This window comes from Tarenaya hassleriana, unplaced genomic scaffold (genome assembly GCF_000463585.1).
Source record: "Tarenaya hassleriana unplaced genomic scaffold, ASM46358v1 Cleome2, whole genome shotgun sequence".
NCBI classification, from domain to species: Eukaryota; Viridiplantae; Streptophyta; class Magnoliopsida; order Brassicales; family Cleomaceae; genus Tarenaya; species Tarenaya hassleriana.
Genome location: NW_010965372.1, coordinates 8,588,133 through 8,605,024, shown reverse-complemented (window position 1 = coordinate 8,605,024; position 16,892 = coordinate 8,588,133). Strand labels below are relative to the sequence as shown.

Genomic DNA, 16,892 nt, shown 5'->3' with positions numbered 1-16,892 from the left:
CTTACCCCCTGTTTGAATTGGGGGGGGGGGGGTTAGTGAAAATTTCAAGTAAATAGAACGGTACAAACATGTTAATAACAAACAAACCTCTCACCATGCTCTATGCTAAATTTCCTAGAGTAAATGTTTCATTAACAAGGCAGGCTAAGTTGATCTACTAAATGAATCATTTAGAACATACGTGGAATTAAAACATGTTTGTATAAATATGTTAGCTACTACTGACCATGTTTTGCAATAATTTTAAGGGGGGAATATGTAGTAGATGGTTGTTATATACCTCAGCCATGGCTTTGATCTTGAGAGTTACGTCATTGCTGAGAAGGACGAATTGTCCGTCGCTGTTGATCTTCCTGTACAGAAGGGCGCATTCAAGAACATTGTCTTCTGATGTAGGGGAAACAATCTCTGGCTCAGCCCGATGCAGCAGATATGGAAATGCGGAGGCAGGTGGGGTCGGTGCCATCGGTCCAGTTTCTTCAGATGAGCTCTGGAGATGAACCCACCACTTGGTTTTAACCATACATTCTTGGATCCATTCAATGGCGGAAGAAACAGCCTTTTTGTTACTTCTGAAGAACAGACTGCGAGAACGATTCTGCTCCTCTAGTTCCCTTACCACTGAACAAGGATCAAAGAAAATAGCTCAAGTCGTTGAAAGTTTCTTTCAAAAGTAATCCCGAAAGCGATAAAAAAAAAAAAGAAGTCCAAGGCAATATAGTCCGAGTATATTATAGAACTGATTTGGGATACCATCAAACCATAATAAGCTAGGATTGTCATTGACATACAGCATCGTAGCAGTTTATAAAGAGGTGTGTGTCATAGAACTGGTCGTGACAAACTCTGGTTAAAAGAGCTGTATGGTATGACCGTGTAGGAGGACACTGACATGCAGTCCAGTTTTCCAACAATTTAGATAGGATCAAAACAAGAGAACAAGATCAAATACAAGCGATCATCACATTATAGAATTTCTTCCAAATTCTGTATAAATAGAGTGATTCATCTGTAGGTTGTAAGTAAGAAAACAACATTTACTTTCTTTCTTTTTTTTTTTTTTTGCTTTCTTAAAACCTATATCTTTACAGTTCCAAGCGAGATAGTAACTGATTAGTGAGTGATAGATAGGCAAGGCATGGTCGGTGTATGATTTGTAGAATTACCTGTTCTGGGTATGACCAGTTGTGTCCCCTTGAGACCTTGTAGCAGTTGTAGTGACTTCCTTGATCCCCTGTCTAGGAACGAAGAAATATCCACGACAATTGTCCACTTCATCTTGCTATGTCCGTTAGAGAGAATCTAACATAGCGAACTTATGGTTAGATAAGTACTACTCAGAGAGAATGACAAGCAAAGACCGTAAGCAATAGAATGATGATGAAAAGTAATCTTTTACTCACGGAATAAGGACGAGCGGCACCAATGTTGAAGTTTCTCGCAGCTGCATTTGAAGATTCAGCTTGCCGCTTGGTTTCAGCAGAAGAATTTTCAAGTAAAGTTTGAAAGGGAACCCTTTCAGGTTTTCTCTTTGACAGCACTTGCTCATGTTTCAACTCTGTTTGGCTCCTTGTGATGCTGAATGTACTTTGATTTTTTTTCTCCTCAGGAACTATGTTTTCTTCCGAATGAATGTCAGGGCTGAAAAAAACCTTGGACGAGAACGGTTTACGCCTAGACTTTGGGGAATCCTTGTTTCCTTGAAGCTTACCAACCTCTTGCAGTCGTTTTAGCATAAGAGAGTTTGGGGTAAGATTCTCCTTATCTGGGGTAAAGATCTCAGGTTCTAGTACTGCTTCTGAAGCAGTGTGTCTGTTGCTGAAAGGAATCTTTAATGATGCTGGTCTGCTCGTGGCCTTTAAGGAGCTTTTGCTTTCCTTGGGATCTCCAATCTCCTGTAATGTTTTCAGAGCATAAGCATTTGATGTGAGATTCTCCTTGTCAGGTGTAAAGATTTCTGATTCTTGTTTCTCTGAACCAGCATGAAGGGATGAGCTTTTGCTTTCCTTGATATCGCCAATCTCCTGTAACCTTTTCATGATATGAGTATTTGGTGTGAGATTCTCCTTGTCAGGTGTAAAGATCTCTGGTTCTAGTTTCTCTGACCCAGCATGAAAAGATGAGCTTTCGCTTTCCTCAATATTGCCAATCTCCTGTAACCTTATCTGAATATGGGTGCTTGGTGTGAGATTCTCCTTATGAAGAGATGTTGAGATGGATTTGTTGTTTTTAGCCTCTTTTGCCAGCAAATGAGCTTTGCAATTACCACCTGTTCTTTTTACCTTTCTTTGACTGCTCTGGGTTCGGGTCAGAGGAACAGCTGCAAATTGCCCTCTCCTAGACCCAGTGTTGCATGCACTTGATCTTTTTGCTGATTCTAGTGGGGAACTCCTCAAGTTCTCTGTCTTAGATATTACACCTCTAGCATGTGATCGCAGTCTCTGGTTTTCTTTGCCTCTAGTTATGTGAGATAATATATCTTCCGCTGGTTGTAAAAATCTTGCAGATTCTTCTGCGGCCAAGGTTGCAGTAATAAAACCTGTCTTTTCATTATTTTGGTGGCTCTCTAACCCGTTTAGATTGTAAGTTTCTTCAGATCCTCCTCCATAGGCAATGTCCATAACAGATTCACGATGTTGAAAGATTGTGTTTTGATTTGTTGCTGACAAGGAACTCCCAGGTTTACTCTGTTCACGACCCTTTGACAGAAGCAAGTTGTTGGGTTTCAATGGTTCTTCAGTTTCCCCAGTCATTCCTGATTCTCGGTTCTGATCTCCTGTGGGTTTTACTTCACTCTGGATCTGAGATAGTGGCTGCCAACTCAAGATCGGGTCTTCGATGTATTTAGATCTGGTCTCTGAAATAGGTTCGGTTTTCGGTAATGAACAAGAGTATGCTGCCACACCTTGCCCTGAGACGACATCGTCTTCTTTTTTAAGGCACTTGTTATCAGCATGTGCAGCCAATTCACTCTGAATTTCAGGCAGTGGTTGCCAACCCAAAGACAGACCCTCGGTTTCTTCATTTTTGGTTTCTAAAAGAGCTTTAGTTTCAAGGAATGAACTGGAAGACATAGCCATGACTTGCCTTGAGACAACATCAATTTCTCCATCACCTTCTTCGTTAAGGCTCTGATTCTCATCCACTGGTGCCAGTTCACTCTGGATCTCAGACCACGGTTGCCAACTCAAGAACTGGTTTTGGATGACTTCTGTTTTGGTTTCTGAAAAGGGTTCAGTAGCAGTGAAGGATGGGGCAGATACTGCCATGACTTGTTTTGACACAACCTCATATTCCCTGTTGTCTTCATAACAAGGGCTTTGATTGTCAACCTCATTAACCAATTCACTTTGGATCTCAGACAGCGGCTGCCAACCCAAGACTGGGCCTCGGTTGTCTTTAGGTTTGATTTGTTCAGTTTCAGAAAAGAAGCCGGAGGATACATCCATGACTTGTCTTGAGACCACCTCAGTTTCTCCGTTATCTTCTTGGTGAAGGCTCTCATTATCAGCATATTTAGAAATTTCTGCTTCAACTTGTAGGATATCTCTGACAAAATCTGGCGGATCCTGTGCATCTTCAGGGAGCAGCTGCTCTCGCATCTTTGAGGAATCTCTAACAAGTGACGACTCACTTGGAGCTACAAGTGGAAGTGATGAAGTCTCCTTCACAATTGACTCGGGATCCTTACTAGGGATAGAGGAACCAGTTCCGTCTGAGGTCCAATCCTGTTGCGGAGCTTCATCTTCACCTAGCACTAACTTCCAGTCCTGTAAAATGTGGCAAACCAGAGAGGATAAACGATGTCAGTATCAGGAGAAGCACCTAAAACCAACTACTGACCTGAGAGAACTACTCTATCCTGCATATAGAGGCTCCACAGACACAAGAAAGCAAGACACTATGTATCAACAAAGAAGAACAACAACTGAATTTTTAACATGTAGGGTGCCAACAGTTGATCCCAATCTGTTTAGCACCCTATAAATAATAAATTACACCAGAAACATGCAATTGCCAGTTAATCCATTTCTCACGGCTTGAACAATAATTTGTTTTCTCAACTGAGACAAAGATTCAAGCTACTTGCAACCATTCCAGACAGAGAGAGAAGCAACAGCAGCAAAAAATGAATAAACAATAGCCATAGCAAGAACAATATATGAAGCACATGATGAAAGTTCTTAGGGGTTCTCCTGCTGACGAAAGAAACAAAAAGAGAAGGCTTAACCTCATCCGAGACCTCCACATTTTCCGCATTGAGCACTCTGTTCTCTTCCTCTTGCTCCTTCGCTGCATGTATATCCAGTGGGGAAACAAATTGATTGTCCATATCATAAGCACGCCTGAGAGGAATCCAGTGCAGCCTATAGATTCTGGTTGAACCACCAATCCTTATCGTGTCACCTTCTTTCACCTCCACACAAGTACCTGCCTCAATTTTCTGATCCGAAACCCAAGTTCCATGCACTACACCATTCAACAACTCCGATCAACAACTAAAACACATAGGCCGGAATCCATTTCCATCCATAAATAACGTGAAAACAATGGGCCAACCCACCAGAAACAATAGCATACACACCGATGCTAAATCCCTCGCAAAATCAAAGAATCGAAACAGAAATAGCGAAACGCCCTAGAATGCGAAATGACCTAGAGATGATTCTTACCAGACGACAAGTCCGTGACGGATAGCTTCTGTCGAGACGGAATCGAACGGATTTCGAGGTGGAATCTGCTAATGCTCGGGTGCGTGAGCATGATGTTGCAGTCCGGATGCCGACCAACGATCAGAATCTCCTCCAATTCGTGATCATCGCCGCCGTTTCTCTCCGGCGAGGGAGAATCGGAACTGTTGACGACGAAGATGTTCTTGAGAATCGCGCCGTTTTTCAGCACCGTGAACACCGGAACCATCCGCTCTTCTCCCTGATCCATCGCTTTCTCTTCCTTCACCGCCTCCATGGGAGAAAGTTTTTTTTTTTCTTCAGTTCGGGTTTTTGAAAAGAAGGTGAGAAGAAGAAACATGAAGGGACTTTTATACTCCGTCTCAAACGTTGTCTTCACTTTTTTTTTTTGTGGTTTTAAATTAAATTTGATTTTGAAAAGGGGACCGTTGAGTGTAGGATGAACTCACTATTTGTAACGGCTATTTCTTAGGCTACAACATCTCGAGTTTCCAAAATCAGTGAGTTGTTTAGGTTTTTTTTCCTTCTAAAATGAGTGTAATATCTAAATCAAACATTTAAAAAAATTTTAAAAATGAACATTTGTCTTTGAAAAAAAAATCAAATCCAAATAAAATTCGAAATAGATATACTTTCTCTAAAACTGTAAAATCCACCTAATATAAACGTAAGAACAATAAATCGGATCAAAATTATTGATTTATCAATCAATAAATCGAATCCACGTTAACCTACAAGCAATTTACCATGGCAATTAGGCTTTTGAGCAAAATACATGTTAACAGAATCTATACTTTACGATTTTTTTACCATCAAATGCATAGCTTATAAGAGAGCATTCATTACCCAGGCAAGGCTGGAACACCAAAAACAAAACTCCCTCAAAGGAAAGGGCCACATTTCAACTTGTTACAAGACATCCACTACCTTCACGAAACACAAGACATGTTGTTTACAGATACTGTGAAAATGGGTCTTGTCAGTAACAAAAGAGTGATAGAAGCACCGATCTAATCCTGCTTGGTACTTGCAAGCCTTGCACGGTGCCTGAGCTCGGCTCTTTTCCACTTCACAATGAGGTAGCAAAGCGAAAAGAGCGTGTTTATCTGTCGAAAAACACGGGTTTATAGCATGCCAAATCAAGGGGGTTGATGAAAAACGTGATGTATTTATAGTAATTAATACATACCAAGATGATCATGGCGAGGACGAGAAGGGGTCCTGACCAGAGAACCGAGAGGAAGACTCCATGTGGATCGAAGTAGTTCTGAGTTGAAAAGCTCTTCCAGTTCTTGCCCAAGAACCCATTGAGGCCCTCGGCGAAATATACTCCAGCCACTGCAAACATTGTCACATTATCAAAATCTCAATAATGCCATTTTCTCAGAAGCCTCCTTCAGATAAAAGCAACATTGAGTAATCCTGAATAAACTCCAATATTCTAGAGATCTTTCCAGAACCAGTGTAATCCTACAAGTTTATATAGTGATTAACTTCACGGGTTTGACTGACCATTCAGAAAAATAAAACAATGGATGTCAGTTTTTTTTTAACATATCCGTATTGGGTCCGGAAGTTTTGTTGCCTAAATCGTGTAATCTCCAAGTAGAACAAGAAGATTGTCTTCGGATAAAATTCACAACAGCATTACCCTTGAAACACTGGTTATCTATCTTTTGCAATACAACAAGTAAAGACGCCAGTGAGTAACTCCACAGGATTCAACCATTAAAGGGCAGTCTAGTACACAACGGCAATTCCTTAACCGGTGCGCCAAGGACATTGGCCTCAATGAATATTATTTCGCAGTCCATTGAAAATTTGAACCCTAGACCTGATTTCTGATGTGCTACCAGAAGTAAAGTCTAGGTCTTGTGTAGTTAAACTAAAGCGAGAAAAGCAACGGTACGAGCTATCGAGCTAACTTACATGCCAATAAGAACAAGCACATATGGAAGTTGAGATGCTTTCTAGAGAGAAGAGTTACGAGTAGCAACACAACGTGAAAAGCCAGTAACCCCATAATCCAAGGTTCCTGCAAGATTTGCAAACAGACAGAGATTACGTCCAAAATGTCTGAAGAATGAAAGTGCAAAGAAATGAAAAGAAACGCTAAAGAAAGCAGAAACCCATCTGAGGAAAATCTGGATATTAAGATCTAAACTCAAGGGCATTTCTGAGGACTTGAGATTCGAATATATGATATCAAATCCATGGTTACGGTTTTTGCTAATGTGTAAACAATCAAACACCACTTAGAATGTAATGGTTAAGACAAACAATTGGATTCTAGAACTGATATTAGCAAGGCCAATGGCTAGTAGCCATAGCCAAAGAAACTTCCTCGAATTCAGGAAAACAAAGAAAAGGGTCAAAGTCACTCGACGAAGCTGCGAATCCAGAACCCTCCATGACCATTCACCGGAAATGGAAAATTTTGGAAATCCGTTATCTGAGAGTGAGACCACATATATTAGGATCATGTCTCCGGCTCGCTCAGTGCAATAATCACATCCCAAAGCTCATAAACATTCTTGCCCTGTCTAATTCGAATTTCCCGAAAAACAAACAGGAAGGGGAGAAACCCCCCGAAGACAGAAAAGAAGAAGCGGAGTGATGAAGGTGAAAACGCCATGATTCATACCTTCCAATCGATTGCGTGGTAGAAACCCATGAAGTTCTCATAAGCAGGTCGGAGACCGGATCGAATCTCGCCAGACATCTTCTGAACCAGATCCGCCATTAGATCCATGTGCTGCTCCATTGCCAATCTCAAATCCTCCATTCTCCCCCCAAAATTACCCACTAAATCAGATCCAAAACGCTCCAACAATTAACAAAAAAAAAAAACACAGCTTACAACCACTTCTGTCACTTCCTCTTCTTGATTCTCAGCGTTCTCGCCGTGTACCAAGATTTATAAGTGTTTTGCGCATAGTGATCCCGAAGTTGCCAGAAACTAAATATATTGCCGTCGTCTTGAGAAATTAGAATGTACTCGTGATTTCATCTTTATTACGATAATACCCCTAACCCGGCCTTCCTAAGCGAGAACGTTTTGGCCCATGTAAGAACGTAAACACAACGGCCCGTCCGGAGTTCCGTACCGATTAAAAAATTTTCCGACACGAAAACGCGACAATTAGCGGTTGCGACCGTGGAACTTCAGCATCGTAACCATCGTGGGATACTTGAAAAGGTCGAGTTTTCATCGCTGTCCAACCTCTTTGGTGGATTAATATCCAAAACTTTGAATTGCATTGTTCTATTGGTGATTGTTAGTTTGTATTCTTAAACCCTCCTTTTGGTCAAGCAACAAACAAACAAACAAATAAATAAATAATAAAATCTCAAATTGCTCCAAATTTTAGAAGGAAAAAAATAACATCTAATTCGAATAAATCTTTTTATTTTGCATCGTAAATGAAATATAAATACACTGAACTGTTGAGCAACGTTTCTTCACAGAGCATTTTATGATCTATGATGATCTTATTACCAAACAAATACATCTTCTTCTTTTTTTATAGTTACACTACAAATATATACACAATCGTATAGCAAAAAGAATGATCCAAGTGTAAAGTAACAAAGCTTTTAGTAGCTTCTCATAAAGCTTCTTCAACTTTAAGCCAATCAGTATAAAGAAGACACACTCTTCTTCGAGAATTCTGATCTCAGCAAAGAAGAAGTACCTTCATTGTTCTTCCTAGTGACCACCATGGAAGATGACCCTCCTCCGGTATGAGACGACACCGTGGCAGAAGAAGATGATGAAGAAGAAGGAACCGGGGGAGCCGATGCCCCCAACGTTGAAACGGTGCTCGAGTTTAAGCTGTGCCCTGCAACTGGTACTTCACGTAAAGCCTTTGGAGCCGGCGGTTTGGTTATCTCCGTGATTCCTTCTAACATCTGAACCACTTTCCCCATGGTTGGTCTCTGTGTCGGCTTCTCTTGTGTGCACCAGAAGCTGGCCTGGACCATTCTTTTCACTTGTTCCATATCGACTGTTTGATCAGTGCGTAAACGTTTGTCAAGGATTGCTTCTGTGTTGCCCTTCTCGAATTCCTCGTAAGCCCAGATCGAGAATTTCTTCCGGTTTGCTTCCTCTGAGATGTCAAAGTTCCGTCTTCCGCTAACTATCTCTAGTAGAACCATTCCATAGCTGTAGACGTCCGATTTTGCGGTTATTGGATGATTTGCAAGCCATTCCGGAGCTAGATAGCCTCTGGTTCCTCTGATACTGCTCAGATTTCTGTATCTGTTGTCCTTTGGGTTCAAGAGCTTGGCCAGCCCAAAATCTGAGACTTTGGCAGTGTAGTTGTCGTCCAAGAGAATGTTCTCGGGTTTTATGTCACAGTGAACAATACAGTCCCGGCACTCTTCGTGGAGATAAGTGATTCCCTTTGCAGTTCCTAGGGCAATGTTGAACCGATACTCCCAAGTCAGCAACTTGCCTGAATCCGAAGTGAAAAGGCAGTTATCAAGAGATCCGTTTTTCATGAACTCATAGACGAGAAGCCTATGGCGTCCCTCGGAGCAAAAACCGATCAGCCTGACCAGATTCAGATGGTGTGTGCTGCTTATGGTGGCAACCTCCATTCTAAATTGCTTCTCTCCTTGCTCTATCCCTTCTAGCTGCTTCACTGCAACAGCAGTTCTGTTTGCGAGCAGGCCTTTATACACAGCGCCAAAACCTCCGGCCCCGAGCTTTTCCTTGAACCCTTTGGTGCATCGCTGAAGCTCCTTAAACGAAAACTGCACTGGCGCACCAGAAGCATACTCAAGTAAAGTGTAGTGAGCAGACATAGTTCCAAACTGAGTACTATTTCTGCAGCACCACCACCACAAACCTCCTTCTATTGCAACTAACCCTAAAAGAGCAGCTATGACAACAACCGCAAGAACCCATAAATGCACTTTTGAGTTTTCATCACTCTTCCTTGCACCCAAAGACGGATTAGGCAATACTGGTCCACACACCTTAACATAAGAAGTGCTCGAAATTGAGGAGGTCTGGTAGCCAGTAAAGAAAGAACCGGGATGTTTCTGCCAACAAATTCCTGATCCATCAGACATCGAAACAGATGCAAGACAAGAACTGCTTACTAGGCAATTTGATCTACAAGGCAAATTACCCATGAAGAAAAGCTCTAAGTTAGGGTCAGGAAGGTACGTCAGGAGCCTGGTTTGATCCAAACCTAGCATGGTTGCATTGCCAGAACAATCTCTAAGCTCCACTTTTCTCTTGCATCCCTTTCTTGTATCGTTCACATCAACAGGCTCAAAATTCAGAGAAGGGCACGAACAGATCGGATTCGAATCGTTGTAACTACATATCCCGAAGTTTCCACAGTATCCATAAACAAGACACAGATCACCAACAGCATTCCATTGAACAGTCACAGGCCCACTATTGCTACTCGCAGCACTGTAAATTCTCAAATTCCCATCAGTATCTAACCTCAAGAACCTAAATGCGTTACCATCTTCGCCGTAATCGCTACTGTAAATGAAACGCACTCCGCCAGGGAGAGTGGAACCGAAGAGCATCACGACTCCATTAGTTTGCAAGCTGAAGCTCGGAGACGATAAATTCGAATTGAGCGACGAATTCAACCCCTGATTCCAGTAAATTATGCTCTTGTTCCATCTAAGGGTAAAATTCCCGCTCTCCAGAAGTTGAAACGAGTAAGAACCAGATCGGAGAACCTTACCGACAGTGAAATTCTGCAACTGAACGATCGTATCCGTCGGGTGATCAAAGGACGACCAGACGGTGATGCTCCGGTTGTCAAGGAGAACGAGGTTGCCGGAATCTTCGAGTGACGCGGAAACGACACCGAGACGATCGCTTCCTGAATCCCAGACTGTAGCGCCGGAGCCGTTGAGAAGGCGGAGGGAGCCGGATGGGAGAAGGCGGAGGGATCCGCCGGAGTCAACGGTTCCGGCTGACCAGACGGAAACATTCCCGGCGAAGACGATAGCGGCGAGAAAGGAACCAGACGAAGCCGTGGGAACGAAGGAGACGGAGAAAGCGGAATTTGAAGACGACCATGACTGGTCTGGATTGGAGGCGTAGAGAACAGAGCCTAGACGTATGGTGGAAGAAGAAGAAAAAGAGACATAAGAAAGAAGAAGAGGAAGAAGAAACAACAGAGATGGTATCTCCGCCATTTTTGCAGCCTGTGAAGCTTGCTTTCCTTCTATTCCTCTCTCCTCGTGTCTCTGATGAATGGAGACGAAGAGGCAGGTGAAGTGGGAAGGGAGCGAAAGCAACTACGACGGGTCTTCCACGTCATCAATCAAATATATATAATTGCCCCATGGTTTTCCAATGTTATTTATTCTGTTTTGTATTTATTCACCATAATGTCTATTTTGTATTATTTATCAACCCTTGTGGATAATATTCTTATTATAATTGTCAAAAATATCTCTGACTTATATTTTATAAAAAAAAGCCTGTATTTTCTGCTGTTGTCAACCATCATATAAAATTATAAGCACATGTTAGTTAATAGTTGCATATTTTAATATTCAAATACATATACATATATATATATATATCGTACATGAATTGCTTTGAAGTCAATGTGGACATTTCGACATATGGTCTAGTGCTAATCTTCTGACAAGTCAAGGGCAAATGATATTGGGGAAAACCATTAATCACGCAGGATTATAAAAATTAGTAAGAAAAATAATTCAAAGTCTAATTTCAAATTCAAAATTGGCATTAGAAATTAATAAAATCGTGTGGAGAAGAAGGTTACATGTCCATAAATTTTTTTTATGCTCACAGTTACTTGTTAGAAAAGTTAGGGCAAGTTTTTTTTATGACGGAACGTCCTGGACCGAAGCCCAAACTAATCTCCAGACCGGGAGCAAGTTATGTGCTTTGAAATATTCGTTTCCCTCCCCATTCTGGAATTCGAACTTGGGGTTGGGACAAATACTTTGTACCCGTTTCCGTTTTGACTGTATGAGTTTCCAAGTTCTTTATCTACGTGAAGAAGACATTGTTGGATTAAGAAAGCTAAATTACCTCATTTTTTTCCCTATATATTTCAGAAAATTTCATCTATAAAAACACAACTAAAAATATATTTGAAAAAACAATTTTCGTGTAAAAAATATGATTTACATCCACGTAACTCAAAACACAGTTGCGTTAAAAAAGACTAAAGTTGATTATTATTGGAATCTTTTAGAATGCATAATATATACCTTATTATTTATTGATAAATACAAGTTAACATATGACATAATATAAAGATACTAATGGAAATGAGAACAAAGCAAAAGGAGGTCCAATTTCAACCCTTCCTTGGGATCATATAAAATTAGAAAGTTGAATTTGTAAACACATTTCCTGTGTAATAAAATTGTTAATCAAATAGAGTTTTTTTTTATGTATAAATCTTTCTTCTGTACCAACAAAAATACCATTAACATGACACGGATCGAATATCTAAACATTTAAAGGTGTTTGATTTTCATCTTAGATCGATTCAAAATACCGAAAAATCGGATTTTTTTTTTCCAGAGTCCTAAATTACAAGGTACCCAATTAAGGGTCACATATCCCCAGTTAATTAATTAAAAAACTTTAATTCTCCTGTAAGTTTTATAAATTTTTAAATGAAATCATTAAATACCCCATAATAAAATAGTTGCCCCCGATGCATTCACTTTGTCTTGTGCATTTGAGTCCCGTGTGATCATCAGCCGATCGGTTCGAACAATTTAGGCACAATAAAATGCGTGTCATGACAGTCTTACGGCCGATAGAGACCCATGGTGAGGTCATTTCTGCACTTCGGAACCCAAAGCGGCCCACATAACGGCCCATACGTGGAATAATAATAATAATGAATATACTAACAATCATATAAATGCCATATATATATACATAATTAGAGGCCCATAACATCTTATACGTAGACGAGTCAGTTTTTGATAAAGAAAAAAAAACATTTTATGTGTATATTTGTCTTAATCTTCGCCATCATTTGGTTACTAGAAATGGTCTAAGCAACTGGATATTCGTCTCGGGCCTATATGAGATGTTATGGGTCCAATTTTGATTGGAACCTTATTGTGAATAGCATTTGCTGTTTAATAAAAATTTGTTCTGAAAGTTCGTCTTTTTCTCGGAGAAATTGTCCGAAAAAGCCCAAATTAATTTCCGAAAAATTGTACAAGGGCCTCGTCGCGAAAACTGGTACGAATTTTAGCCAACTAAATTTAAATGATTTAAGACCCTACGATTGGAAAGCCAAAAAAAACGGACGGTGAGGATTGTCAAGCCCGGGAAGGCACGTGATAGTATCTGCCTTTGCACGTGCACCTGTAGATGACGCTGCATGATTCGGCGACAGAGCACTTGAAGCTGATCATCACGCGCTTGCACGGCGAACACGGACCGCACGCGTACGAACAGTCCGGCAAACTCGACCCCGACCCCGACGGGTACATTTCCATTTCTACCCCTCTCTTCCCCTTTGTTTCCTGAAAGCCAATTGCAGCAGGGTTTTTAGTTATTGAATTTTTATCGTTTGGAAATTTCAGTTATAAAAATATGTCGGTGTTTGAGTATCGTAGTCAAATGAAATAAAATAAAATAGAAACATAATTACAAGGCGTACGTACGTGTCCTTACCTTGTTGTGGTGTGTTTGGACACGAGTGGAAGGATGTCCTAACTCGAGTGGAGGAGTGCGAATGCAGTTGGTGACCGTTGGACACGAGGAGAAGACCACGAAGACGATGAAAAGCAGCATTAACGTACACGCGTGGAGAAACTTCTTCATAGCCGAAAACCCTCCGTACGAACCAGCGACTTCGAAGAAGTTTCTAGAAACAAGAAGAACGTTTTCGAGTATTTGATAGCGTGACCTATCTGTATATATACGTATATATAGTGTAGAAGAGAAGACGTGGTGTAGTAAATGAGGAGAGAGGGTTACAGCTGATCAAGTTCACATGATCCTTGGCCATTTTCTGAGTTTCTGCTTATTATTATTTATTCTTTTTACCTTTTGTTTTGCTTTTGGTATCATTGCATGTTGTTCATTAAATATATATACGGGAGCTGTATCTTCTAATCTTGAACATATTTTTGAATGTAGGGGAACTTTCAAATGTTCCTAGCTACTATACATGCTACAATAAATAGGGGTAACGTTAGATTTTATTTTATTTTTTTGGTAAGGTTTTATATATAATGGTTATTGGTTATTATATATGCAGTCATTTTTAAACAGGGTTTCAATCAGTTCGAGTTTTGTTAGGTTTCATTTCTGACTCGATCTTTACTAATGCAATCCTCATTAATTTATTTTATAAAGATAGTTTGATTTTCATTGAATTTTTCAATTATTTTTACATTCCAATCGAATTCAAATGATTTAACTTTAAAATACTATGTTCAATGGATTTTTTAAAGAAAATAAAAGGAAAAAAAAACACGAATGCATGAAAATAACCAATGGGGGTGGGAAGATGTTTCATAATTGCAGTCATAAGGTTCACAATGGGAGTCAGAGAGACAACATATCAGACTTAACCATAATAACTGTTCAGACATCTTGGAAACCTCTTCTCCCACAAACGTGACCTTCACCTTTCGCTTTAATTGTTCTGTCCTTTTCTTTTTCCATTTTTTCAAAAATATTTACTTTTAATCTTGTTTTGTTTATTTTATTTGGATTACATATTATAAATTCACAGCTCATCCGCATAATTTATTTACTACGAAATTTAATAAGAGGTTAAAAAAGCACATGTCTTTGTTATATATTTTGTAAACTATATTTTTCTAAAATTATTTTAAAAAATTTCTAACTTTATTGATTACTATCTAAAATATAGTTTTTTCCCAATAAATAAATAAATAAACCATCTTTACATAATATTATACCACCATAGTTCAGCTTTTGTAATAATATCATAAAAATCTGTACCAGTTTGCAACGGAATTTTTTAGTTTAGGATCTGGTTAAAGATTTTACTAAAAAAATTATAGAGTCAATCCTATACAGTATTTTTTCTTATTTAGTTTAAATTATGAAATTAATAATTATCTAAAGGGACCGCAAAATAAATTTGTTTTCTATTTAACCTCTTCAATTATCGATCACAAAATACATTCGTTTTAATTTATAATTTATCGTGACAATTGCTTGTTTTCTCACTTTATGGTATCCTTCTCGTTCTTGGCAACCATCAGAGATTCATGTGAAGAGCTTAGTCATAATTCGGTTTCTTTGTCGTACATAAATAGAGATGAATATATGTTCTTGAGAGATTTATTTTATTAGTCACTTACTTATTCAACTGTTATCGTTTTAGTTTTTCTAGTTATCAGTTATTATCTGTCATAACATATATAAATATTGTGGTTTATTTCATCAAAAAAATATTATGGTTTAGTCTAAAAACATAGTTTATGATATAAAAAATAATTTTTTAATTTTAAGATGATATTTCTATTTAGTAAAATCCTATTTAAAAAAGCTATCAAATAATTAGTATGTACTAATTTAAAAGTACACACACGACAAAGTTATGTATGTTTATGTAGTTTAGTAGTAATGGTCTACATCCGATTTGCTAACCCGATATTATTGTATTCATTGCACTTCTATTTTTTTTAAATAGCATTATTTATAGACAATGTACTTTTTTTTCATGAACCTTATTAGGTGGACTAATATTTTTTTATAATTCGAAAATTCATTAGACTTTCAATCCAACTACATTTCTTAAAAAAATCGAAAAAGTATAGATGAATGTTTCTCTTCAGATGAAAACTCGAATCTGAATTGAGAGAAAACTTTGTCCTAATTTTACCACCTACCTCATCTTGAGTGCGTGGACTAATATTATGAAAGTACTAATAAATAATGTTTGATTTTGAACATATTGCTGTCGTGGAAAGCGGATATTTTGACTGATTTATGGAAACTAAATAAAAATATATATAGATGTTAAAGAATTGGATTGGACCGACGAATTTGTAATTTTAATTCGAGGATTTTTTTTAATTGATTGTGATGTTTTTAAAACCGAATAAAGTTAATTCGAATTTAATATAAAAGCAATATAAAAGTTAAATAAAAATAATCTTTTTTAAATTTTAGTTCTTATACAAATAAAATACAACTAGATTTCAATAAATAAATAAATTTAAAAAAATTCAAATATAGTCCAATCAAAATACAAAACAAACCCATAATATGAAAGTATTTTATCCCTATTTCTGTTCAAATATTTGAATTGGTAATGTTAGTCCGCAGAAAATAGAGACTGAAAAATAAAATATGATATGCACAAATACAATTTTTTTATGAGATCATATTTTTTTAATCTATACCAGTCCAATCCGTTTTTTGGCGAGTCAAAAATTACTTGACTCATCACGGTTCACCTTAGTTCATGAGCCAAACAAACCGTCTTATAAGCTAAAGTTTTTTTCGAATTTTTTTAACCTAATTGAAAAAAATATAGATCGACTCGAGAGTCTCCGCGATCCAAACCCATTTTGACATAAATTCTATAAGAATGTGTCAATATTGTACGCAAAATTTTAGTTTGATAAAAAAAATTACACTCAATTTCAAAATATATCAGGAAACTACTAACAATTTCCAGCACACACTTAAACAATGTTAAATTTTAACCGTTTTTATCAACCGTAGATATGGTACGGCAGAATGTCATTAATTTTTGCCACATAATTATAAGCATGACACATCACTAAAACGAGATCTTATAATTGACGGGTTCAGAGTCAATCAACCGACTTGGAATTAATAAATTGAAATTGTAAAACCGGTTTAATAAAAAAAAAATGAAAACCGTCCGCACTCTTTTCAGAAAAACAAAATTGATTCTAATTACAAAATCAAAATCGTAAATGACATTTTTTTTTTGGTCAATATTGACATATTTTTGTTCAAAGGCACATATATACATACATACAGCCCAAAGAACCGAACTCCTTTAACTCACGAGGCTAAGTAACAACAACAAACAACAGCAGCAGCAGTGCTTCTGATTGGATATGAACGAACTTCATGACACAGACAACACATCTTGAGAGCTCTTTACTTCAACTTCCCGAGAGAAATATCGGTTCCAAGTTCTTGTCGATCGACTCTTTCACTGCATCGGCCAAAAGCTGCGTCTTCCTGCT

The 16,892-nt window shown here is 38.3% G+C and overlaps 5 protein-coding genes across 5 annotated transcripts in view; all 5 read right to left on the bottom strand.

Annotated features, from left to right (window-relative positions):
* The window catches only part of LOC104813097 (FHA domain-containing protein PS1), a 5,624-nt gene extending 607 nt beyond the window's left edge, over positions 1-5,017 (bottom strand). Inside the window, exons 1-5 of the mRNA XM_010540615.2 lie at positions 4,674-5,017; positions 4,232-4,470; positions 1,404-3,770; positions 1,167-1,302; positions 281-621 (exon numbers count right to left, since the gene is read on the bottom strand). Of these exons, the coding sequence (XP_010538917.1) occupies positions 281-621; positions 1,167-1,302; positions 1,404-3,770; positions 4,232-4,470; positions 4,674-4,968 (3,378 nt within the window). The 5' untranslated portion in view covers positions 4,969-5,017. The remainder of the gene's footprint in view (positions 1-280; positions 622-1,166; positions 1,303-1,403; positions 3,771-4,231; positions 4,471-4,673) is intronic.
* Positions 5,018-5,469: 452 nt separating this feature from the next.
* LOC104813096 (transmembrane protein 18-like) lies at positions 5,470-7,653 on the bottom strand. Its single transcript, XM_010540614.1, has 4 exons — positions 7,336-7,653; positions 6,621-6,726; positions 5,881-6,029; positions 5,470-5,797 (listed from the first exon to the last, which is right to left on the bottom strand). Exons 1-4 carry the CDS (start codon positions 7,474-7,476, stop codon positions 5,702-5,704), a joined length of 492 nt encoding a protein of 163 aa, XP_010538916.1. The 5' UTR covers positions 7,477-7,653; the 3' UTR covers positions 5,470-5,701.
* A 427-nt stretch (positions 7,654-8,080) lies between these two features.
* LOC104813095 (G-type lectin S-receptor-like serine/threonine-protein kinase At1g34300) lies at positions 8,081-10,972 on the bottom strand. The gene has a single exon (XM_010540612.2). It carries the CDS (start codon positions 10,866-10,868, stop codon positions 8,328-8,330), a length of 2,541 nt encoding a protein of 846 aa, XP_010538914.1. The 5' UTR covers positions 10,869-10,972; the 3' UTR covers positions 8,081-8,327.
* A 1,934-nt stretch (positions 10,973-12,906) lies between these two features.
* Positions 12,907-13,565, bottom strand: LOC104813094 (protein EPIDERMAL PATTERNING FACTOR 2-like). The gene is made up of 2 exons (XM_010540611.1): positions 13,357-13,565; positions 12,907-13,205 (listed from the first exon to the last, which is right to left on the bottom strand). The coding sequence occupies exons 1-2, from the start codon at positions 13,504-13,506 to the stop codon at positions 12,999-13,001; spliced, it is 357 nt and encodes a 118-aa protein (XP_010538913.1). The 5' UTR covers positions 13,507-13,565; the 3' UTR covers positions 12,907-12,998.
* Positions 13,566-16,590: 3,025 nt separating this feature from the next.
* LOC104813093 (uncharacterized oxidoreductase At4g09670-like) overlaps positions 16,591-16,892 on the bottom strand; it is a 1,814-nt gene continuing 1,512 nt past the window's right edge. Inside the window, exon 3 of the mRNA XM_010540610.1 lies at positions 16,591-16,887. Within this exon, the coding sequence (XP_010538912.1) occupies positions 16,809-16,887 (79 nt within the window). The 3' untranslated portion in view covers positions 16,591-16,808. The remainder of the gene's footprint in view (positions 16,888-16,892) is intronic.